The sequence below is a fragment of the Schistocerca cancellata genome, chromosome 2 (genome assembly GCF_023864275.1).
Source record: "Schistocerca cancellata isolate TAMUIC-IGC-003103 chromosome 2, iqSchCanc2.1, whole genome shotgun sequence".
Lineage (NCBI taxonomy): Eukaryota > Metazoa > Arthropoda > Insecta > Orthoptera > Acrididae > Schistocerca > Schistocerca cancellata.
This window is the reverse complement of record NC_064627.1, coordinates 857,413,384-857,439,021: the sequence shown is the minus strand read 5'-3', so window position 1 is coordinate 857,439,021 and position 25,638 is coordinate 857,413,384. Positions and strand designations below refer to the sequence as shown.

The following is a 25,638-nucleotide window of genomic DNA, read 5'->3' as shown; positions in this document are numbered from 1 at the left end:
AGGTCTCTTCCACACATATGACCTCCTTTCATGATTTTTAAACCAGTGTTGCTGATGATTAAATTATTCTCTGTGCAAAATTCTACTATGTGACTTCCTCCTTTCATTCCTTTTTGCCAGCCCATAATCACCAATTATTTTTCCTTCTTTCGTACTTCTTACTACCAAATTCCAGTCTGCTATTACAAGTAAATTTTCCTCTTGCTTAACTATCTGAATAATTTCTTTTGCTTCATCATATATTATTTACATCTCATCTTCATCTGCAAACATAGTTACATTATAAACTTGTACTACTATGGTGGTTGTTGGCTTTGGTCTGTCTTGGCTATGATAATGCATTCACTATGCTGCTCATAGCAGCTCACTCAGATTCCTATTTTCTTATTCATTATTAAACCTACTCCAGTGCTAACTCTATATAGTTTTGTATTTATAACCCTGTACTCCCAACCAAAAACCTGTACATCCTACCACTGAATATCACTAATTCCCATCATCATAAGTAAATATAATCTATCTGTTTCCCTTTTTAAATCTTCTGACCTACTTAGCTGATTAAGGGATCTACTGTATGAAAGTTTTGGTAGAATGTAAATACTTTTGGATTAAAGAAGGCCACTCACTGAAAAACACAAACATTTGAATCACTGATATATACACAAAACAAGAAAGGAAACTTGTCAGCTTTCAGCCTAATACTACACACACATGCACACAAAGCGCCTATGCCCCTACATCCTAAACATTGCTGGCTGGCGAAATTTGAGTATATGTTTTCTGTGTGTATTTTACTGTAGCTCAAAAACGGATTACTCAGAAAACTAGCAAGTTTTCCTTTCTTTTATATGTGCCTATTGACAACTTACTTCTACTTTTTGAAGCGTGGTCTCCTTTAATCCAAAAGTATTTGATTAATGGATCTGACATTCCACACTCCAATGCGTTGAATGCCAGTTTTATTCTTCCTGGTCAAGACACCATTCTAAGTAATCCCAACTCATAGATCCAAATGGAGAACTATTTTATCTCCAGAATATTTTATCAATAGGATCACATCACTTAACCAGACAGTAGAGCTGCATTTCTTCACAAAAAGTAACAGCTGTAGCTTCCTTTTGCTTTCAGCCATTGGCACTATCAGCACCAAAAGGCTGTGCTGGCTGGCCTTAGAAGGCCAGATCAGTCACAACAGGGTGACTGGAGAGGTGTTTAACTTTCAGTTATATCTGGGGATGAGACTAGTGGTCAATACAATCAATGACAAGTTTATGTCTACCCTTCATGTAGATTCTTGGCCACACAATCTCGCAAGCATCTTCAGTTTATCTCTCAGCTAATTTGAGTTTCTTGTTTCCTGTGATGAATATACCACCACCACTCATTAATTGTCCTTTAGATAGTATTAGGTTCACCGGAAATATTTCATTGTGATCAGTTTCGTGTTTTATGCAGCTTTCTGTACTCAATATAATGTTCTCTCCACAGGTATCACTCATTTTTACTCAACATTGCATATCACAATTTAACATTTGGCCTGCCCAGTCCATTTAAGTTTGAAACTGTTTAGAATTCGTAGCATAGTAAATCAGTTTATACAGTCCAGATTAAATATAGCCTTCTGCTCAGTGACGGACGATAATGTGAGAGTTCTTAGCAGATTAATGTAGTGTGGCAGGTTAGAATTTAAACCCGGTTTCTGCACTTAACAGAGCCTTCACAACAAAACCATGCTTGCAATTGCCCACATTACTTATCTTTTTTGCACTGACAATTACTATGATGTTATCTGGTCATTATTCTGCATAAATGATTCTTTTCAAAACAAACTTATTTTACAATGAAAGTTTTCACAAATGGATATTTTAACTGCTGGTGATTCCCCAAGTTCATTGGTTATGGTCCGTTCCTATGCTTTGTCCAGAGCTGTAAGACTCAGAGGGGTCAACAGGAATGTCCGATTTGAGTCATTGGCTTTGACCAGTGATGTAATGTTAATATCTGCTGTCACTTCACCTTTTAGTGCATATATGAACCATGGGCCTTCTCATTGGTCGGGTGACTTTTGTGCCTCAGTGATACCAGTAACCATACCATAGGTGCAACCACAAAGGAGAGGCATCTGTAGAGACGCCAGACAAACATGTCATTCCTCATGAGGGACAGAAGCTGTTTCAGTAGTTGCCGAGGCAACACTCTAGCTGATTGACACATCTAGCCTTGAAACATCAACCAAAACGGCCTTGCTGAGCTAATACTGCAAATGGTTGAAAGCAAGGAGAAACTATAGTTGTAATTTTTCCCCGAGTGCATGCAGCTCTACTGTAAAACTGAATGATCATGGTGTCCTCTTGGGTAAAATATTCCAGAGGTAAAATAGTCCCCCATTCGGATATCTGAGCAACAACTACTCAGGAAGATGTCATCATCAGCAGAAACAAAACTGGCACTATACTTCAGAGCATGGAATGTTAGATCCCTTAATCAGGCAGATAGGTTAGAAAATTTAAAAAGGGAAATGGATCGATTAAAGTTAGATATAGTGGGAATTAGTGAAGTTTGGTGGCAGGAGAAAAAGTGCTAATGAATAAGAAAATAGGAACATGGTAAGCTATTATGAACAGCTTAGTGAATGCATTACCACAGCAAGATAGAGATGAAGCTCACATCTACGACCATAGTACAAGTTTATATGCCAATTAGCTCCACAGGTGGTGAAGGGATTGAAGAAATGTATAATGAGTTAAAAGAAATTATTCAGATAGTTAAAGACGACGAAAATTTCACTGTGATTGGGAACTGGATTTTGATACTAGGAAAAGGAAGAGAAGGAAAAATGTTGTTGTTGTTGTTGTTGTGGTCTTCAGTCCTCAGACTGGTTTGATGCAGCTCTCCATGCTAATCTACCCTGTGCAAGCTCCTTCATCTCCCAGTACTTACTGCAACCTACATCTTTCTGAATCTGCTTAGTGTATTCATCTCTTGGTCTCCCTCTACGATTTTACCCTCCACGCTACCCTCCAATACTAAATTGGTGATCCGTCGATGTCTCAGAACATGTCCTACCAACCGATCCCTTCTTCTAGTCAAGTTGGGCCACAAACTTCTCTTCTCCCCAATCCTATTCAATACCTCCTCATTAGTTACGTGATCTACCCACCTAATCTTCAACATTCTTCTGTAGCACGACATTTCGAAAGCTTCTATTCTCTTCTTGTCCAAACTATTTATTGTCCATGTTTCACTTCCATACATGGCTACACTCCATACAAATACTTCCAGAAATGACTTCCTGACACTTAAATCTATGCTCGATGTTAACAAATTTCTATTCTTCAGAAATGCTTTCCTTGCCATTGCCAGTCTACATTTTATATCCTCTCTACTTTGACCATCATCAGTTATTTTGCTCCCCAAATAGCAAAACTCCTTTACTACTTTAAGTGTCTCATTTCCTAATCTAATTCCCTCAGCATCGCCCAACTTAATTCAACTACACTCCATTATCCTCGTTGTGCTTTTGTTGATGTACATCTTATATCCTCCCTTCAAGACACTATCCATTCCGTTCAACTGCTCTTCAAAGTCCTTTGCTGTCTCTGACAGAATTACAATGTCAGCGGCGAACCTCAAAGTTTTTATTTCTTCTCAAATAGCCTTTCGCTTCCTGTCTTTTTACCCCTGCCACCTTTAGAATTTGAAAGAGAGAATTCCAGTCAACATTGTCAAAAGCTTTCTCTAAGCCTACAAATGCTAGAAACGTATGTTTGCCTTTCCTTAATCTTTCTTCTAAGATAAGTCGTAGGGTCAGTATTGCCTCACATTTCTACGGAATCCAAACTGATCTTCCCCGAGGTCGGCTTCTACCAGTTTTTCCATTTGTCTGTAAAGAATTCGCGTTAGTATTTTGCAGCTGTGACTTATTACACTGATATTTTGGTAATTTTCACATCTGTCGAAACCTGCTATCTTTGGGATTGGAATTATTACATTCTTCTTGAAGTCTGAGGGTATTTCACCTGTCTCGTACATCTTGCTCACCAGATGGTAGAGAGAAGGAAAAATAGTATGTGAATATGGACTTAGGGATGGGAATGAAAGGTAGAATCCTGCACAGAGCATAATTTGATCACTGCTAACATTTTGTTTAAGAATTATAAAAGCTGGCTGTGAACACAAAAGAGACCTGGAAACACCGGAAGGTTTTAGTTTGATTATATAATGGAAGTAGATTTTAAATTGTAAGACATTTTTAGGGGCAGATGTGGACTCTGACAACAAATTATTTCTCATGAACTGTAGAGTACAACTGAAGAAATTGGAAACAGGTAGGAAATTAAGAAGACGTGACTCGGATAAGTTGAAACAACCAGAGGCCGCCAAGAGCTTCAGAGGGAACATAAGGCAAGTGGGTAGCTTTAAGAGATGAAATAATGAAGGCAGCAGAGGATCAAATAGGTACAAAATGATAAGGCCTAATGGAAATCATTGAATAATACAAGAGATATTGAATTTAACTGATGAAAGGAGAAAGTATAAAAATTCAGCAATGAAGCAGGCGAAAAGAAATACAAACATTTAAAAATTCAGATTGACAGGAAGTGCAAAAGGCTAAGCAGGAATGTCTAAGAGGACAAATCTAAGGATTTAGAAGCAATTTCATTAGAGCAAAGGTAGATAAGTGCCTACAGGAAAATTCAGGAGGAGGAAAATAGAAGCAGCTCTATGAATATCACGAGCTCAGATGGAAAACCAGTGCTAAGCAAAGACGGATAGCTGAAAGATGGAAGGAGTGCATAGAAGTTCTATACAAGGGAGATGAACTTTAAAGCAATATTATAGAAATGGATGCAAAGGAAGTTGAGATGGGGGAGATGATACTGCGAGAAGAATTTGACAGAGCTCTGAAATATGTAAGTCAAAACAAGGCCCAGGAATAGAACATATTCCATCAGAGCGACTGATAGCGATAGGAGAGCCAGTCATGACAAAACTCTTCCATACATCTGGCGTGCAAGATGTGTGAGAAAGGCAAATACCCTCATACTTCAAGGAGAATATAACAATTCCAATTCCAAAGAAAGCAAGTGCTGATATATGAAAATTACTGAACTACCAGTTTAATACGTCACATTTGCAACATACTAACACGAATTCCTTACAGAGGAATGGAAAAACTTGTAGAAGTCGAACTCAGGGATGATCAGTTTGGATTCCAGGGAAACGTAGGAACATGCAGGGCAATACTGACTCTACAACTTCTCTTAGGAGATACACTGTGTGATCAAAAGTATCCGGACACCACCAAAAACATACGTTTTTCATATTAGGTGCATTGTGCTGCCACCTACTGCCAGGTTCTCCACATCAGCGACCTCAGTAATCATTAGACATAGTGAGAGAGCAGAACGTGTTGTTCTGCAGAAATAACGGACTTCGAACATGGTCGGGTGACTGGCTGTCACTTGTGTCATACGTCTGTACGCAAAATCCCTAGGTCCACTGTTTCCAATGTGACAGTGAAGTGCAAACATGAAGGGACATGTACAGCACAAAAGCGTACAGGCTGACCTCATCTGTTGACTGACAGAGACCGCCGACAGTTGAAGAGTTTCGTAAAGTGTAATGGGCAGACATCTATCCAGACCATCATACAGGAATTAAAAACTGCATCAGGATCCACTGCAAGTACTATGACAGTTGGGTGGGAGGTGAGAAAACTTGGATGCCATGGTCGAGCAGCTGTTCATAAGCCACACATCCAGCCAGTAAATGACAAACAACGCCTCGCTTGGTGTAAGAAGTGTAAACATTGGATGATTGAATAGTGGAAAAACATTGTGTGGAGGGACGTAACACGGTACACAATGTGGCGATCCGATGGCATGGTACGGGTAAGGCGAATGCCCGGTGAACATCATCTGCCAGCATGTGTAGTGCCGACAGTAAAATTCAGAGGCGGTGGTGTTATGATGTGGTCGTGTTTTTCATGGAGGGGGCTTGCACGACTTCTTGTTTTGCGTGGCACTATCACAGCATAGGCCTACATTTATGTTTTAAGCACCTTCTTGCTTCCCACTGCTGAAGAGCAATTCGGGGATGGCAACTGCATCTTTCAACACGATCGAGCACCTGTTCATAACGCACGGCCTGTGGCGTAGTGGTTACACAACAATACCATCCCTTGGGATGTTTTGGAATGCCGACTTCGTGCCAGGCCTCACCGATCGACATCGGTATCTCTCCTCGGTGCAACACTCAGTCAAGAATGGGCAGCTATTCACCAAGAAACCTCCCAGCACCTTATTGAACACATGCCTGTGAGAGTGGAAGCTATTGGTTGGTTGACTGGTTGGTTTAAAGGAGGGGGAGGAAGGAAGGGACCAAACTGCGAGGTTATTGGTCCCTTGTTCCTGGTAAAATAATTACACAAGGCAAAGAAGAAAAGAAAGGAGATGTACAGCAAAATAACAGGAGAATGGAAGAACCAGAAGAATGACAGAAGGACAACCAACACTACTATGGACAAAACAGGAAAAGAAAACCACAGAGAGAAGCAAGAAACAGGTAGAAGGAATAAAAACATAAGAGCAAATGACCGTGGCTGGCTGACCACGAGAATAAAAAGGAAAAGCCAGCCACTCTGTGACACATTTACACATCCAGCCTAAAAGCATTAGAGTGGAGAACACAAAGGGACAAAGGACGTGCACAAAAACGGAGGCATTTCAAGGCTATGAGGTGCTCCTAGGAAGGGTGAAGCTTATGCCGCTGTAGAGCTCTCCAACGCTCCTTAATTATTTCAGCTATTTCCGGTGACCACCAAGGGACTGCCTTTCGCCGGGGGCACCCTAAAGAACGAGGGATCGTGCTTTCTGCCACAGAAACGATTGCTGTAGTCACCTGCTCAAGCATAACATCGATGTTACCGTGTGGGGGAGATTCAACGGTGACAGCAGAGATGAAAGCTTCCCAATCTGCCTTGTTTAAAGCCCATCTGGGCAGGTGTCTGTGGGCCTGACGCCGGGGCAGTGACAGGAAGATGGGGAAGTGGTCACTACCACACAGGTCATCATGTGCCCTCCAGTGGATAGATGGGAGAAGTCGTGGGTTGCAAACTGATAAAGCAATGGCCGAGTAACTACCATGAGCCACACTGAAATGTGTGACAGCCCCAGTATTTAAGAGGCAGAGGTCGAACTGAGACAGTTAAGTTTCGACATCTCTGCCTCCTTAAGCACGGTGTCACCTCACAAGGCATTATGGGTGTTAAAATCTCCCAAAAGTAGGAAAGGTTTAGGGAGTTGACCAACCAGTGCAGTTAATATATTCAGGGATACTGCACCACCTGGAGGAAGATATACATTGCAGACAGTTATTTCCTGCGCTGTCCTTATTCTGACAGCCACAGCTTTAAGAGGGGTTTGAAGAGGCACAGTTTCACCACAGACTGAGTTTAGGACGTAAACGCAAACTCCACCCAACATTCGAATATAGTCGCTATGGTTGCTGTAGTATCCCTTATAGCCACGGAGGGCAGGGGTCCGCACTGCCGGGAACCAGGATTCCTAGAGGGCAAGGCAGAAAGTAGGTGTAAAGCTTAATAGGCGCCGTAGTTCAGTCAGACAGTGGAAAAAACAGCCGTGATTCCACTGGAGGATGACGTCATCGTGAGATGGAAATCATGGAACATTCAATGAGGTAGTTTACACCTCAAGGTCACCTGCTGCTACCAACTTTTTGCCTGAGCAGTCTATATTCATCGTGTCTGAGGGTCAGGCGAGATCTAGGTCCTCAGCAGACGCCAGAATCCTCACCTCATCCACAGATGCAGAGCTTGTAGGTAGTGGTGGTGTGGGTGCCACCACAATTCCCTTGGTCTTTGGGACCTTCTTTTTTGATTTGTCTCGCTCCTCCTTGGGTTTCCCTGGCTGGGAGGACTTCACTAATTCAGTTTCCGGGACTGAGGAGGAGCGTGAAACCCTACGACCAGCTGCTTTTGGGCTCTTCAGCCACTGGTGGGTGTCATCTTTCCCACTAGCAGAAACCTGGGAAGGGAGTGACCCAAGGGACCCCTTCCTAGTGAGAGAAGCTGAAGAAGACTTACCCTTCTCAGGCTTAGAAGTGGGGATGGATGTCCCTGATGGTTGGGAGGTGTTGTCCTTAAGTAGGTGGTGCAGGAGCAACAGGGACGGAAATGCCCCCCACCATCAAGGGGGCAGGTGTAGTCTTCCGCTCCTGAGAGGTGACTGAGGTTGGGCGGAGCTGATGGGAGTAGAACTGTTGCAATGACAGCGTAAGACAATGTCATACATGAAGGATGTAGGCATTCAAATTTCCTCTTAGCCTCAGGGTAGGTCAGTCGGTCCAGGGTCTTCTACTCCATGATTTTCCTTTCTTTCTGGAGAATCCTGCAGTCAGGCAAGCAAGGTGAATGGTGCTGTCCACAGCTGGGAGGCAGTGCACATTGAGTATTGGGATACGATGGACGTCCGCAATCTCGACATGTGATGCTGAAAGTACAGCAGGAAGACATATGGCCAAATTTCCAGAATTTAAAGCACCACACTGGGGGAGGGATATAGGGCTTTACATCACAGCGGTAGACCATCACCTTGACCCTCTCGGGTAATGCATCAACCTCAATGGCCACGATGAAGGCACTGGTGGCAACCTCATTATCTTTCATACCCTGCATGCACAGCTCACCACCGGACTGCAAAAGAAGGTTCTTGTGAAATATAGATACCCTAGACCATATTTAGCTCTTATGGGGCGTGATGGTCACAGAAACATCCCGCAACTTGTCACAAGCGAGTAACACTTGTGACTGGGCAGAGGATGCTGTTTTGATCAAGATTGACCCAGATCTCATTTTGGACAAACCCTCAACCTCCCCAAATTTGTCCTCTAAATGCTCAACAAAAAACTGAAGCTTCATCGTCATGAGAGATTCCCCATCAGCTCTTAAACATACAAGGTACCGGGGGGAATAAGAGCTGCTGCCATCCTTAGCCTGATATTCCTCCCACGGTGTGACCAGGGAGGGGAACAATTTGGGGTCATACCTCTGCGGGTTGAATTGAGCCCGTGAACGCTTAGAGACTGCTGGTGTTTGACCACCAGGAAGAGATGATGTACTACGCTTCAATGTATGTCATCCACCCTGATGACACCCACACCAACCAGGGGATCTCCCCACGGGCGCCACCCAGCCGCAGCAAAGGCCACCTGGCAGGATGGCTATTGCCGGGAGTTCCTACGCCCCAGGGTGTTGGGCATCTACTCCTTGGCATACATGGGGAGTTAACGGCACAGGAATCAGCAGAGCGATCCCTGTGTGGTCAGGGGGCTACAACCAACAGGGCACGTGGTGGCCACACCACAACGAACTGGCTATTGTGTTGGATATGAGGGGCAAAGAATTCCATGGTCCTCGTTGTCGCAGAAAACGACACTGCATAGTGGGTGGAGGAAAACACACCCAGGAAGGTGTCCTCGCTCAAGAGGATGGAGGATGAGCGGGACTCAATACACTGTGGACACGAAGCACCATGTAAGGTGCCCTTCCCCCATTGGCTCACTCTTTAGGAAAATTTTGAAAAATGGAGGTCAAACACTACAGGTGACCATCACAAATGCCGAAAGGTATGAGACTCCTTTTAGTTGCCACTTACGACAGGCTAGCATATCTCGGGCCTATTCTAACCCCTGGGCCCGCAGGGGGGAGTGGAAGCTGTTATCAAGGCTAAGGGTGGGCAGACACCATACTGAATTCCAACATTACCGATTGATGGTGCCACGAACTTTTAAGTCATTTTCAGCCAGGTGTTGCGTACTTTTGATCACATAGTGTAGGTTAAGGAAAAGTAAACCTATGTTTATATTATATGCAGACTTGCAGAAAGATTTTGATATTGTTGACAGGAATCCTCTCTTTGAAATTCTGAAGATAGCAGGGGTACAACACAGGCAGCAAAAGGCTATTTACAACTTATACAGAAACCAGACAGAAGTTATAAGAGTCAAGGTGAATGAAAGGGAAGAAGTGGTTGAGAAGGGAGTGAGACATTGCTGTAGTCTATCCCTTGCTGCGTCACAAGTAACTACATGCAAAGATTTAGGGAATTCTTGTAAATTTTGCACAGCTACAGCTGGAAGGTACTAATTGAGGGACTGATTGGCACACCGGATGATAGGTGTGGGGGATGTTGATATTTTGCAAACGATTCTGTGAGGCAGGTTTACAACACCATACACAGATGAGACTTAGTAACCTGCATGAAGGGGCTGAAGCAGGCTGAGGAAAGCTGACGCTGTAATTATCAAACAGCTCTCCACTTCTCTCCTCCAGAGCAACCATTTCAGAGGTGGAGGAAAAGACACATAAGCAAGCCTGGAGGGTCAAAGCAGACAGTCATGTCACCATTTTGTCCGCATCAAAAACCGGAGAGGATAACTATTATTTGAGTTGCTGGTCAACCATGACCACCTTTTGGTGATGGATATCGGCCGACAGCCGGCCCGCTGAAGCTACCTCCAAGCTCCACAGCACACAAGCGTCATTGCTCTGGTGGGGCACATCGCACCTTGGAGCTACATTGGTGTGAGGACTGAGAGGGTCGATAGCCTCCGCCCTGTGGGTGCTATCATCTGGTGGACTGCGAGCTGCTGTAGAAAGGGGCGGGGCCGGGGTCCGTACTTGCGGCCTCCCGAGCGCAGAGCTGTCAGCGGCACTGAACAAGCTGCCAGAGCTGGTAAGGCTCACTACAAAGACAGCGGTTGTCTGCTTCCCTTCGTACACGGAGTCCACGAGTCACGCTTGAGGGATCAGTAAGCCGCGTTCTGGGCCACGGGCACAGTTAATGCACGCGGCAGCCATTTAGCCGTGGTGCGAGTCGATTGCTACATCCACAAGGATGGGCAACTAGCACTAATGCTGCAGACTCTGGCATTGGCACAATGTGTGGCGCCATCGCCAAGTTCAGTAGAAGGCCCGCTGCGTACCTTAGATGTAATAAAATCAATGACACACTTGCCTGTGTTAATCCGCTTCGGCGTAAGTCATCCCTTTCTCCCAAACCGTACCACTCAGTCGTTCTGACATATTACAACACCTGAGCTGGGGGGGGGGGGGGTTGTTTGAATCACCCTGATGTTATTCAATCTGTAGATTGAACAAACAGTAAAGAAAACCAAAGAAAAATTTGGAGTAGGTATTAAACTTCAGAGAGAGAAATAAAAGCTTCTGAGGTTTGCTGAAGCCATTGTAATTCTGTTATAGACAGGAAAGGACTTTTAAGAGTTGAAAGGAATGAACAGTCAACAAAAGCAAAACAAGGATAATGGAATGTATTAAATCAGGTGATACTGAGAGAATCAGATTAGGAAACAAGAAAATTAAAAGTCACTATTTGGACATCCAAACAGCTGATGATAGCCGACAGAGAGAGATTATCAAATGTAGACTGTCAATGGTACAAAAACCACTTCTGAAAAAGAGGTATTTAACACTAAATATAGATTTAAGTTTCAGGATGTCTTTTCTGAGAACAGGTTTCGAAATGTTGTGCTACAAATGATTCAAATGACTCTGAGCACTATGGGACTTAACATCTACAGTCATCAGTCCTCTGTAACTTAGAACTACTTAAACCTAACTAACCTAAGGACATCACACACAACCATACCCAAGGCAGGATTCGAACCTGCGATCGTAGCAGTCGCGCGGTTCCAGACTGAGCACCTAGAACCGCTCGACCACAACGGACGGCTGTTGTGCTACAGAAGAATGTTGAAGATTAGATGGGTAGACTACATAATTAATGAGCGCATACTTAATAGAATTCAGAATTGGGAACACAACAAATCCGTGGCAAAATTTGACCGAAAGAAGGGACTGATTGATAGGAAACATTCAGTGACATCAAGGAGTAACCACTTTAGTACCAGGGGGAAGGAGGGGGGGGGGGGGGGGAGAGCTAGGTTGCAGTAGTTATTCAGAAATGAAGAGGCTAACACAGGGTAGAGTATCATGGGCAACTGCATCAAATCGTGAAGACAACAACAACATGCATGGTTTTATTGTTAGTTGGCAAAGCCATCGAATGTGACAATAAAAATATCTGGATGTGGTGACAGACTGATCTGTAGCTTTGCCTGAGGCCTAGGTTAGCTTGGAAGATGAAGCTTTGGTTGAGAGTAGGAGAAGCCAAGGAATCTGACACTAACAAAAAACTGGCTGCAGTTACAGAATGATCTGTAGGTCAGCCCATTTGAAAAAAATCAACATCACGTAATAGTCGCCCTATGGTTTACGGCGTTTGCTGCATGTTTCCAATGTCACCAGTCAAAGCTGAAGACTTGTACCGAACGTTTCTCTACATCCGATAGAAGAACCAAGAGCACTTGACAAGCTGCCCAACGCCATTCTGGACGAAACGTTAGGCAGATTACAGTGAAATGGACCACTACTATACTACCCTAAAACTGACCAGCAGATAGAAATTTATTTTGCCTGTCAACTAAGTACATGCAGTATTCTGAAATTCTACCTCACTTACTTGCCATCACAAAGTTTCCCAATTTTCCTCTCAACAGCTGAGTACAATGCAAAGTTTTAAAATTACCGTAATTGCAAATTTATTGCTTAGAACCCCTTAATACCGTTGCCATAAAATACTTGATAATGTGTCAAGTATAAAGCAAACTGAAGGTTTTTTTTTACACACAAATATCACGATTAAATATGACTCATATTTTATCGAAAATATATATCAACAATGACGAAGACAGGAGTTTAGAAACTAAAACTTAGTAACAGTGTCTTACCGCTTTCCTGTCTGTTACGATCCCCTGTTCGAAACCACTTCGGGCCACCCCCACGTCTATTTCGGCGATACATATGTTTATCAATCAAAAAACATTACACAAAATTCACAACACACGAAATGTATCCTATGTTTGGCACTTTCAAATACTATTGATACGGGTTGTCACTTGTCTGCATCTTCAAAGATGCTGACAACAAACGAGATCTGCTATTCTGCTCAACGACAGCTAACATAGTAATAAAATAATTATAGCGATACTTTTAAAAATCTGAAATATAAAAAGAGCTAGAATATACAAATTTACACAAATTCCATTACCTTTCAGTAATCCTATAAATTAAATTCTTTTTTTTTGCTAAATAAAAAATTATTCTTTAACCTATTATAAAACATAGTACTCATTCTACACACTGATTACAAATTTCATTAATATTACTGTCACTGCAACGTAGAAATAATCTTGTAAAAGGCTTTTTTTTTTTTTTTTGTAGCGAAGGGGTTTCACATATGAACTTTGATAATACCATGGAGGTATGGATAATACGCGACTTCACACAAAGTCTTTGATTTTCTGCGACGAATCCCATAACCTTTCTGTTTCCGGTGTTGGAAGCGTGATCATACAAGCGAAATGGTAGGGATTGTATTTTGTAAAAATCCTCTTCATCCTTCTGCAATATCAAATTATGTTTTTTGTACAGAATTAGTTTCATTATATCCAATAAGATCGCACTTTAATTGTTGTTTATTTTGAAGACATCTATTTTGCTCTGAAGTGGGAAAAGCGTATTTACCCAAAAATAGTGCAGTGGAGATTATCTTAATGTCAAGATCAGCATTGTGATTTTTTTTTTCTAAAGGAATTGATTTGTGCAAACATAAGGGCGCGAAACGCTCACAGTTTTAATATCCGTAATAATACATTTCAGGCGAAGCGCACGAAGAAGGTTGGAATCACCGGAAAATACGGTACCAGATATGGTGCCTCTCTTAGGAAGATGGTTAAGAAGATGGAAATTACGCAGCATTCCAAATACACTTGCACCTTTTGTGGAAAGGTAAGATGAAACATGTTGAGCTTTTTACGACAAACCCATCCATTCACAGATTGATGTAATAGAATCCAGTAGCCTATGGTGAAGCAGTAGGTTATATAACTACTCGTTTCGTGAAATTGGAAAGACAGGCAAGGTGCAGTGGCTTGCACTGTAGTTCAATGCTTCATTTATCATAGTTCCATAATTCCATTAATCTCGTGTAAGTTCCTTGTTGTTGGTCTGGTTGTGGTTTTCAATCTGAAGATTGGTTTGATAAAACTCTCCATGCTCCTGGCCTGTGCAGGCCTCATCTCTTGAGTAACTGCTGCATCCTACAGCCTTCTGAACCTGCTTGTGGTATTCATCTCTTTGTTTCCCTACGATTTTTACACTCCCAATCCCACACACACACACTTCCTTCCAGTTCTAAATTGGTTACCTTTTGATGGGTAATTTGCAAGAATGTTTGCCTATCAAAGCCTGGGGCTCCAAATGGTAGACATTGAACATGTGATTCTGACTTGATCATGTGACTGGTGGCAGGAGTTATGAGCAGTGTTTACTGTGGTACATTGACTAAAATACTTGCAACTATACAGGAAACTATAAAGGAAATAACTTGTCACCACAGTCCCATGATCAATTTACAATTGTAAGTTTGATATCTATTGTTTGGAGCTCGCATCTTCGACAGGCAGACATTCTTGCAAATTACCTTTGCTGTCTCGGAATGTTCTATGCAAGCCAATCCCTTCTTATAGTCTGGTTGTGCCACAAATTTCTTTTCTCTCAAATTCTACTCAATTCTTCGTTAATGTAATTGTCCAGTCTGCAGACTTCTTCTGTAGCACCACATTTCAGTTTCTTCTACTCTCCTCTTGTTTAAACTGTTTATTGTCCAATTTCACTTCCATGCAAATACTTTCAAATAAGATTTCCTGGCTCTAAAATTTGTTTGATGTTAACAAATTTCTCTTTTTCGGAAATGCTTTCCTTGCCATTGCACCTCTACTTCGACCATCATCAGTTATGTTGTTGCCCAAATAGCTAAACCCATCTACTTTTAAATGTTTTGTTTCTTAATGTAATTGCTTCAGTATCACCTGATTTAATACATTCCATTATCCTGGTTTTGTTTTTATTGATTTTCATCTTTTTATATCATTCTTTCAAGTCACTGTCCATTCCATTCGACTGCTCTTCCAAGCCTTTGCTGCCTCTGTCTTAAGAGAATATTGCAGTCAACATTGTCAGAAACTTTGTCAATAAATGCTATAAACATAGGTTTGCCTTTCCTTAACTTATCTTCTATGATAAGTCATAGGATCAGTATTTCCTCGGGTGTTCCTACACGTCTCCGGAATCCATACTGATCTTCCCCAAAGTCGGATTCTACCAGTTTTCCATGCTTTTGTAACGAATTTGTGTTAGTATTTTGCAACCCCTTTTTTAATCCAGGTCTCATCACCCCGATTTCCTACCTTTGTGCAGTTTCTTCAGTTTTAATCTACAGTCATAACCAATAAATTGTGGCCAGAGTTCACATCTCCCTCTGGAAATGTCTTATAATTTTAAATCTGCTTTCTAAATATGTCGTACCATCATATCTGAAACCACTTGGTGTCTCCAGGTCTCTTCTGTGTATACAACCTGTTTTGATTCTTAAACAAAGTGTTAGTGATGATTAATTTATGCTCTGTGCAATATTCTGCCAGGTAACTTCCTCGTCCATTCCTTCCCCTGAGTTCATATTCACCTACTTTTCCTTCTCATCCTTTCCTGTTATCGAATGCCTGTCCATCGCTTTAAAAAATTTTTCATCTCCCATAACTATATGAACAATTTCTTTTATTTCATCATGCACTTCTTCAATCCCTTCATCTGCGGTGTTGGTTGGCTTATTAGCATCTACTACATTGTTGGGTGTGGGCTTCATGTCTGTCTTGGCTGCAGTAAGGCATTCACTATGTTGTTCACAGTAGCTTATCCACATTCGTGTTAAATTTTCTCTTGCATTACCCCTATTTGACTTCATATTTATAACCCTGCATTCACCTGACTGGAAGTTCTGCTCCTGCTGCCATCAAACTTAACTAATTCACACTAGCCTATATCTAACTTTAATCTAGCCATTTCCCTTTTTCAATTTTCTAATTACCCGCCTGGTTAAAGGGTCTGATGTTCTACACTGTTGTGTAGAATTCCAGTTTTGTCCCTCCTGATAAATCGTCCTCAGCAGTCCGAATGAGGGACTGTTTTACATCTGGAATATTTCTGTGGCTTGGTTCTAAAAGGGCCAATGTCAAGTATATCTCAGTTTTATGTTAGAAGCTTCTGAGTATTTTCTGTAATTTTCTGACAACTATTAACAGTATATTTGGGGCTATATGTTACTATCATTATAGTAAATCAGCTTCACTAAAGCTTATTTTTAAATAATAAATTTCTAGAATTTTCAACTTCAAAATTAAGGGACTTCAGAGGACATTGGCCCTTCTCAACATCAACTCTCTTACGTTATTTGACTTCAGCTGTTTGGACATCAGGGTCAGGTACACTGAATAACCAGAAACAGGTAATTTTAAGATAAATATTTCCTTGTACTCGTTAATTAAATCACTTTGTTCATTTCTTAAGAATTTAATAACTGATAGCAACTATTACATGTTCCAAAAATCACATTTATCACCGTAAATCATGAAAACACTGGTCTCATAATCGGGGGAAACTGTTTATTCACATTTCTTAATATCAGACAAATAATTTGCATACACTACGGTTGTTAATGTAAAAGGGGAGAGAAAAAAAATATCACTCGTTTCCGTCGTCATCATCGCCATCCTTCCCTTCGTAAGATATCTGTTGATCTTTCATCTGACTGTTTATTGACTCTGGTGATTGAGGAACTGCATGTAGAATGACTGCTTACATTGATGTATGGAAGTAGATCCCTGAAATCCTTTAATTTATTTTGTGAAATGCGTATGCTGGCATCAGAAATAGGTACAAGTTTTGGCATAGACAAGTGTCGAGTTTTTTTTTCTGTTCAGATCTATCATCTTGAATGGTTCTTCTGAGGAGTAACTGTGTTTGTAGGAGATAATTCCTGGCATACCTGAATGATACTTCATGAATTTTATCCAAGCAATAGGATTCCATTCTGTGTTAATTTTCTTGTGCAGATAATGACTTCTCATCAAGTCTTTAAAGTTGTAGAAGTCCTTATCTTCCTGCCCTATTGTAGTTATGGATGGCTTTCGGGGAACCATATGTATTAATTTGGCCTAGTCTCTTGGCATTTCTACTACTTCAACAGTTGTTTCCTTTGTCTTCTGAATGGCTGTGTGAATTCAGTCAGCTTCCAAGTGAGTATTTCCAACTTCAAGAAACTTGTGGCTGATTTCCAATTGGCTTCAAATTCTTCCACTACTCTCAGAAACATGATGGCAACAAAAATATTTCTATTTTGTCTGGCACATGACTCACTGTACATGTGTACCTCAACAATTTCGTCGGCCAGCTTCATCAAATAATCCTACAGACAAGAAGCTATTTCTTGGCCACCTCTTCCACCACTTTTTCATTCCAGTTGTAACATACTGGAGAACATTCTTTGTCTCTTTACATAGATGGTAAAGTTGAAGGTCCAACATTGTCTTTTGTAAAATTCCACACCACAGCATAGAAAAGGAGTGGGTAGGCATTTGTTCAAATCAAAGGCCAAGGTTACTACATTGCAATTCTGCTCAGCTTTCTTTTTATGTCGTTATGATCATAAGCAGCCTGGGCTGCATTCCTCCTCCCTCTTCTATCCATTCACATATGTAAATAAAGTGGTTATTTTGTGTTCTCTTTCTTGCTTAGTTTTTAGTGATGTCTACATAAATTACTGCTATCCTTTACTGTCCCCACATCAGTAACTTTCCATCTTGTTCTTGCCAAGGAATATAGCATACAATTGTTCCCATTCGATGAATTGCTGCTGTTCCAAAAGTTTGGGCATATTCAAAAGCCAATTAATTGCATCATTGTGTGATGTCGGGATTTATTAAGAGCTTAAAATTTTATTTCAGGATGCAATGAAGAGGAGTTGTGTTGGTATCTGGTCGTGCAAGCGTTGCAAGAGGACAGTGGCTGGTGGAGCGTGGGTGTACAGCACAACAGCTGCAGCTACAGTGAGGTCTGCAGTCCGACGTCTCCGTGAAACTAAAGAGCAGTGAATGTATTCATAAAGGACTCAATAAAAACTTGTTATTTATTACTGTGTTCAAATAAATCTGCTCGCCCTCCCGATGCTGAAAGTTCCTACTTACCTAGACTCTTCAGTAAGCTGTAGGAAAGACGTTTTTACTTCTCAAAAGTGTAAGTTTGCAGTCCAGTATCTGGAACTGACTAGCTATGTTCTGATCTCCCTGTACACAGATAATGGCAATTGTGATGTTCAGTATCTGGAAAGAGTGTGGTGATCTGATATATTTAATATGCTGAAATGTATAGCTGACAAAGGCTGGGCTAAATTCATAACATTTTTCTATTGACTTGAACCTCCCCTCACAAGGCACACTGCACTAGCTTCTGAATTCCTGTCACGCGCAATGTTCCCAGCATCAGACAGTACACTAACCATTGTGGTGTGCACTGCATCAATTCTATACTTTCCTGAATGACTCTTTTCGTGAGCCACACATTGTCAGTTTGCAAGCCATAGGTAGGTAGCCAGCATCTGGCATGTGCGCCACTTTGCCTGCAGCTGCAGGCAACACTCGTCACTATTTTTGTATTGCTTAGATCAAGAGCAGGACGAAAATCCTTTGGCAAGTTTCCATTCCAGTTACTCATTATTTACTTTTCTGTTTCGAAGATCCATTATCATAAATGAGTAACAGCTCCAGTTCTCTTTTCGACAGGTTTAATTGTGCTTGTTTTGTCAAAACGCAGTGCAAGTTGCACAAACTCACTTTGCACTAGCTATTGCGACAGAATCCTAAAACAGTGTGTCTCATTAAACAAGCAATTGGCAACCAGAGAGGCCAGTAGTTTATGGAAAGCCTCATTACGCCAGTTTGCAGTAACATAAGAGAAGCAGCACATTTATTTTCATACTAGGAAATTCTTTCCACAAGCTGTTAACGACTCTTAAAGATTAAAGTTCTAGGTTGAAAAAAAAAAATTAAACTATAGCTTCTGCTATATAACTGAAAATAAAGTTCTGTGTGTTAACCATTCGACAAAATCCTCTTTCTTGTGTTCTATCATTCACAATTATGAGGGATTATGAAATTTCGTTCTCACATGCAAGGTCAGGAGTGAATGCACTTCGTACCATCCGTTTTCTCGAGATTGTAAGTATATAGACCACCTTCCAAGTCTAAAGAAAAATTCAATATGTTAGCTACATTTCACGCGCAGCAACACTTAGAGTAATATGCACCAATCGCAAAATCATAGTGACCCCTATTTTTCATTGCAAACTTTTCCAATTTTACTCAGTGTCTTAGTTAAATGTGAATATTACAAAAGAATAACCATTCGTGGGATGATGGATTCTTCCCCATGAAGCTGAAACACAAAGCTACAAGTAACGTTAAAATAAATTTTTTTTACAACTTGTTTCTATCAGCACAGCGTGTTGACAACTTGTGTGCAAAAAATGTGCGCACATCCTAATATGTGCAGGGCGTGTGCAAAAGTGTGCATCAAGCAGTTTTGTCATGTCACTTCACAATCGCTACTTGTGTGTAGCATAACAGAGCAGACAGTCTACAAAGTCAAGACAAATGAAGACTGTGGATCTTAGATCTTAAGTTCTATCTGGACAGACATACTGATCGATGTGTTTGGGTTACTGATGTCTTCGCAGTAGAAACAATACAGATAATTAGCTTTGAAGATGTGTTCGTCATTCAGTTGCTGTAGGTAGTGAGGCACATTTACAGCATCACCCTGGCTTGATACGAGGTCAGAAGAATAAGTCCATGGAGCAGCCAGACCACGACAACAAAAACTAAATGGCGGTATTGGAAAAACAATCTAAGTTAACCTAGGCTACATCATACCAGCAGAGCCACCGTCCCAGTGTTCCCTACTCAGGATTTGTGATTGGCTGGTACAGAGACGTCACTACGGAAGCAAAACGAAACAGCAGCTGACACAGTAGGTACAGCCGATTCTGGCACTCCATCTTCGCTTCTACAACCTGGCGGCATGACACTGATACCAAATTCATTGAATAATTAATTTAATTGATCATGAGAGTCCCTTCGCATGGTATTTCATTTCCCCCAGCAGTTGTATTACTCATCAGGTAGCTCAAATGGGAATCCATGGAGGGAAGACTATTCCTTTCGAGGAAAACTATTGAGAACCAAGATCCGAAGCTGACCGCCAAAGGATTCTGCCGTCGCCATCATACATTTCGCATAAGACCACAAAGATAAGAAAGGAGAAATTAGTGCTTATAAGGAGTAAAAAGTCTTCTTCTCCCTCTCTGTTTGTGAGTGGAATAGGAAAGGGAATGACTACTGTAAAGGTACAGGATGCCCTCTGCCACATTCCATATGATGGCTTGTGAAGTAAAGATATAGATGTAAATGTAAATTTAGTCTACCAGCTAAGGTATCACTCCATCTATTTATGGGCACACACAAATCGCAGAAGAACATTTTCTTGCTTTTTGAGAAAATAAAAGATGGAACGTCTGGTGCTGACTCTCTCTCTCTGTAAAAATCTTCATATTAGCTCCTAATTTTCTCATTGCAGTCACTTTGGAGATAATTTTGGGAAGTTGTAATATGTTTGCCCACAACATTTAGTAGAAGAGGTATAGAGCTCACGTAACTCCCCTTTTGTCAGAATTTTACTTACTTGCCACGTTCTCAAGAATCTTAGTCTTCAATATGTACACCATGTGATCAAAAGTATCTGCACACCCTCAAAAGCATATATTTGTGCATTGTGCTGCCAGGTACTTGTGGTCAGGTGCTTGGGTATCACCTGTGTCATACATCTGTACACGAGATTTCCACACTTGTAAACATCCCTAGGTCTACTGTTTCCGATGTGATAGTGAAGTGGAAACGTGAAGGGACACGTACAGCACAAAAGCGTACAGGCCAACCTCATCTATTGACTGACAGAGACCACCGACAGTTGAAGAGCGTCATAATGTGTAATAAGCAGACATCTATCCAGACCATCACACAGGAATTCCAAACTGCATCAGGATCCACTACAAGTACTATGACAGGCAGAAGGTGAGAAAACTTGGATTTCATGGTCGAGCGGCTGCTCATAAGCCATACATGTGGATTTCTTCATTTTATATGAGTTATTTACAAAGACAAGAAGCTGAACCAGACATGCATTTTCACATCGCTAAAGTATGCCTCACTTAGTGTAAGAAGTGTAAACATTGGACGGTTGAACAGTGGAAAAACTTGTGGAATCACTGTACACAACAGGGTGTGTGGGTATGGTGAATCCCCGGCGAATGTCATCTGCCACCGTGTGTAGTGCTGACAGTAAAATTTGGAGGTGGTGGTGGTACGGTGTGGTCATGTTTTTCGTGAAGGGCGCTTGCACCCCTTGTTGTTTTGTGCAACACTATCACAGCACAAGCTTACATTAAAGTTTTAAGCACCTTCTTGCTTCCCACTTTGAAGAACAATTCAGGGATGGCAATTGCATCTTTCAACACGATCGAGCACCTATTTATAATGCATGACCTGTGGCGGAGTGATTACATGACAATAACATCCCTTTGATGGGCTGGCCTGCACAGAGACCTGACCTGAATCCTATTGAACACCTTTGAGATGTTTTGGAATGCCAACTTCATTCCAGGCTTCACCGACTGACATCAATACCTCTCCTCAGTGCAGCACTCCGTGAAGAATGGGCTGCTATTCCCCAAGAAACCTTCCAGCACCGTAATGAATGCATGCCTGCGAGAGGGGAAGCTGTCATCAAGGCTAAGGGTGGGCCGACACCATATTAAATTCCAGCATTACTGATGGAGGGCGCCATGAACTTGTAAGTCATTTTCAGCCAGGTATCTGGAAACTGTTGATCACAAATGAAATGTGTCAATGTGATGTGCACCAATGACCACACTTCAGGTAAGCAACAGTTTTAAGAACTTCATGTGATACCTAAGAATATGAGGTTGTTGTACGGGCAATAAAACTACAGTTCTAGCCTTTTCAATTAAGCGAGCACCGATTAGAACACAGCAGGATGGCAGACAGATGGACGGCCAGAACTGAGGTAGTGTACTGAAGGTTTACAATAAGAGCTGAGACGGGCGTGGTAGGCCAGCATGGTTACTTGCAAGAACATGAAAGCGGAAGGACACAGAAAAGTCAGAGGTAGCTTACAAATATGACACAGCATCCACAGGCAGACACCCGTTGGGGATGAAGAAGGTGGACTGGTCCAACCAGAGGCTGCCAAATGGTAAAAAAAGTAGTTCGTTTGCAAAAAAACTTTTAAATTAGAGCAGAGGACCGGAGTTAAAATTGCAGAAGAGTGTAAATCAAAAGTGTATTTGCGCAGAAAGCAAGAGGGTAAGTATAAGTAAGGTAAAACGTGTCTGTTTTGAGGTCAGAGATGGTGGTTGACATCACAAGCGGTTTAGTGGGGGAGAAGGAGTGCACAGCTTGCCATTGTTGAGGACTAGTGGTTAGACCGGGGAGCAGTAAAGATGCATAAGACCGTGACAAAGTAATGTTCGCGTAGGTGGTGAAGTTACTTTGACTGTGAATGAATGTTTATCTTATTATATGACAATTAATGAGATATAGATACAAATAGTTAATTGAGCAAAGCTTAGTGCATGCAACAACACAACAGACAGCTACTATACTCGCTCCTGCTGTTGCAATTCTGTTTTTGTTTTCTGCCAGTGATCATTATGACCAATTGGTTATGACCATGCTTATTTTTATTTGGGGTATCAAGTGTAAGTAAAGACTGAGTTTGGTGGCATCCAGTAATACAAGATCTTGGCCTTGTGCACTAAAAGACCTGTGTGGCAGCTGAGTGAATGATAATGAAACAATCACAATTGGGATTAGGATTAGCCTGATTAAGACAACAACCAAAGGCAATTGGTATCTGACAGTGGTCTTAAACCCACTTAGAGGGGCATATCTGTCTGGCTACATTCTGGCGTGCAAATTAAGATTTTGCAACTTGTTTGTAATAAAGGATTTTGAGGCCAATGAGTCTCTAGAATATGATTGCTTTTATCAGAGCTGTGTTGCATTATTTAGTAGAACCAGAATTCCTCTCCAAAACCTTAGTTCTATGTATTTACCAAGTCCAGAATTCACAGGGTGCCGAATAACATATGGGCGGCTGAACTGCAGGTTAGGTTACAGGTCAACAGTGTGCGATTTGTAGGAGGGGATTCCCCCCCCCCCCCCTGCATCAGACCATCCCCTCCTCTGGTTTTAGTTTATGCATCCCAACCTGGGATGTTTATTTCCCACACACTGGAGTAAATCTTTATATATAATTTAAATTTGTGGAGCCGAACACTGAAAGTTTGTAGTAAGTCTTACTATTAATATGTTTCAGTTCATCAGAATAAGTACAGCTTTTCACAAATGTGCCTCTACTTTTTGAATTCCTCTCGTATACCTGTATGTAGATGATTTTGTAAATAAACTTTACCTATAATGTACTTTTAAAGATATAACAAGGGATGGCTTTTCTGATAGTGCATACGCGTGGATAGTGAGTTTCGGCATTAACATCTATTTATAAATAGCTGTTTAACCATGCGTAACGCCACGGTCCAAGCTAGTAACATATATAATTCTACTAATCCCCTAAGACATCCCCCCCCCCCCAATTGGTAAAAGCACAAATCACACCCTGCAGGTCAATAAAGTGCGGAAGCTGACTACACTGCCACCGCGCAGGTGACTGCACAAAGAAATTTAGAAGGAAAATACTTACAATTCATTGATATCGAATGATGGTCTATAATATCACCCCTACATGTCCTGATCTCCATCATCATATCCTATAATTACCACATTAGAAATACAACAGGGTAATGGCGTCATAGGCTTTGTGGAGCACAGAGTGAGTAACACACTCTCTCTCTCTCTCTCTCTCTCTCTCTCTCTCTCTCTCTCTCTCTCTCTGTGTGTGTGTGTGTGTGTGTGTGTGTGTGTGTGTGTGTGACACGTGCACACACTATTTTTATAACCTCCAAAGGAGGAAAACCATGAACTACATAAAATAAATATGGCCTGCATGTTGACATCAAGCATATTAAGTTACATGTATTGGTCCATTGAAGCAGGTGATCAGTGATCAAAGTCCCTTGCACAGACGTGTAAAGTTTTGTACCCATATTGTAAGAGGACCATATCCCACAGATTATCAATCACAAGAGAGGGTTCCTGTGTTGTTCTTTCATAAGCACTTTGATTTTTTGTACTTTATTCTTCTGCTGTAACACACCACCCCCTCCATTACTTTTCAAGGGTCATATACATGTGGACATAATGCAAACCCTTTTACTCTGCCTACATCATGTTTCTTAGTGTAGGCAATAACTGTCAGCAGAGAGGTGGCACAAAAACTATATTCTTTAGCTGAAACACTTTATAAATTCAGTGAGATTTTGTCATAATTGGCCACCTCTCCCTATGTGGATGGGAGTCACAAAGTATTCTCACATTCGTGGATCTTGAGCAAAACCCCAGATGGTCTCTCTATGCACCTTGTATCTGTTCTTCAGTCTTTAACCAACCCTCCATACATTGTCTCTGATAATCAATTTGGAACTTAGCAGAAGTAGATGTGCACTATACCCACTGCATTAGATATCTTGTTAGGGAAGAGAACAGTCGAGTTCCACATAATCGATACATTTCGATATTTTGCTTTCGGGAAGAGCATAACACATGTTCCAATCTTGCACAACTGACCCATTCCTGTGATATAGACCAGTATTCTCATTCCAATACCATAATTAACGTCTCGTGAAGACTGTTCTGTACCAACCTCACTCATTCAATTACACACCATTTCTCTAGATGTATGCATACTGAGGAGGTTGGTGTATAGCAGATACAAGCCTGATACATTTGTGTGTGTTGTGGTGATATAATGGACAATTAATAAGAAGAAGAAATGTATGATGGAGCTCCTTACGGAAGAGTTTTAAACATTTTACATAAGTCACTTGTGATATCAATTCTGTATTATTGTTGTAGTGTTTGGGTTCCATACCAGGAAGATATTGGAAAGAGAGAAATTATTGTAAAATGTAAACACACTCTCCTAAGGCTACATGGTTCTGTACTTAAACATTCTGTAATGTTAAAGAATTGTTGTTTCTGTTATATTAGTCACGTGGAATGCAACACTGTTAATACTCCAATGCAGGAAATATATTTCCAACACCTGATATACATTCACCCTGCAAGTTTTCTATCCCACTCACTATGGCAAGAACATGTATAATGAAAATACTACTACCTTCTTCTTCTTTGTAATACATGGCACTATATAGCTTTCTGGAGGTGTATAGCACTCGCTGTCCACATCTGATTACCCAAGTGTTTGTCAAAACAGGAACATATGTAAGCATCCCTTTGAAGACAGCTGTAGACACTTCACAAAACAGGAGTGTCCACAACTTAGCAAGAAGGTGTAGAATAGAGGGCAACACTTGGTCATGGAAGTGTTGAAATAATCACCCTGGTTCATGTTCATAATAACCTGAATGACTGAACCCAAGAAATGCT

At 41.3% G+C, this 25,638-nt stretch overlaps 2 protein-coding genes across 2 annotated transcripts in view; one reads left to right on the top strand and one right to left on the bottom strand.

The window, feature by feature from the left end:
• LOC126162792 (ATP-dependent DNA/RNA helicase DHX36-like) overlaps positions 1-13,011 on the bottom strand; it is a 254,109-nt gene extending 241,098 nt beyond the window's left edge. Inside the window, exon 1 of the mRNA XM_049919511.1 lies at positions 12,832-13,011. Within this exon, the coding sequence (XP_049775468.1) occupies positions 12,832-12,904 (73 nt within the window). The 5' untranslated portion in view covers positions 12,905-13,011. The remainder of the gene's footprint in view (positions 1-12,831) is intronic.
• Positions 13,012-13,333: 322 nt separating this feature from the next.
• On the top strand, positions 13,334-18,128 carry LOC126162791 (60S ribosomal protein L37a). Its single transcript, XM_049919510.1, has 3 exons — positions 13,334-13,467; positions 13,763-13,891; positions 17,944-18,128. The coding sequence occupies exons 1-3, from the start codon at positions 13,465-13,467 to the stop codon at positions 18,088-18,090; spliced, it is 279 nt and encodes a 92-aa protein (XP_049775467.1). The 5' UTR covers positions 13,334-13,464; the 3' UTR covers positions 18,091-18,128.
• Positions 18,129-25,638: the final 7,510 nt, after the last annotated feature.

What these genes read in the sequence shown, in the direction of transcription:
- LOC126162791 (XM_049919510.1), top strand. An exon ending in CTTGCACCTTTTGTGGAAAG is followed by an intron (nt 13,892 to 17,943) that starts GTAAGATGAAAC and finishes ATTTTATTTCAG; the next exon opens with GATGCAATGAAGAGGAGTTG.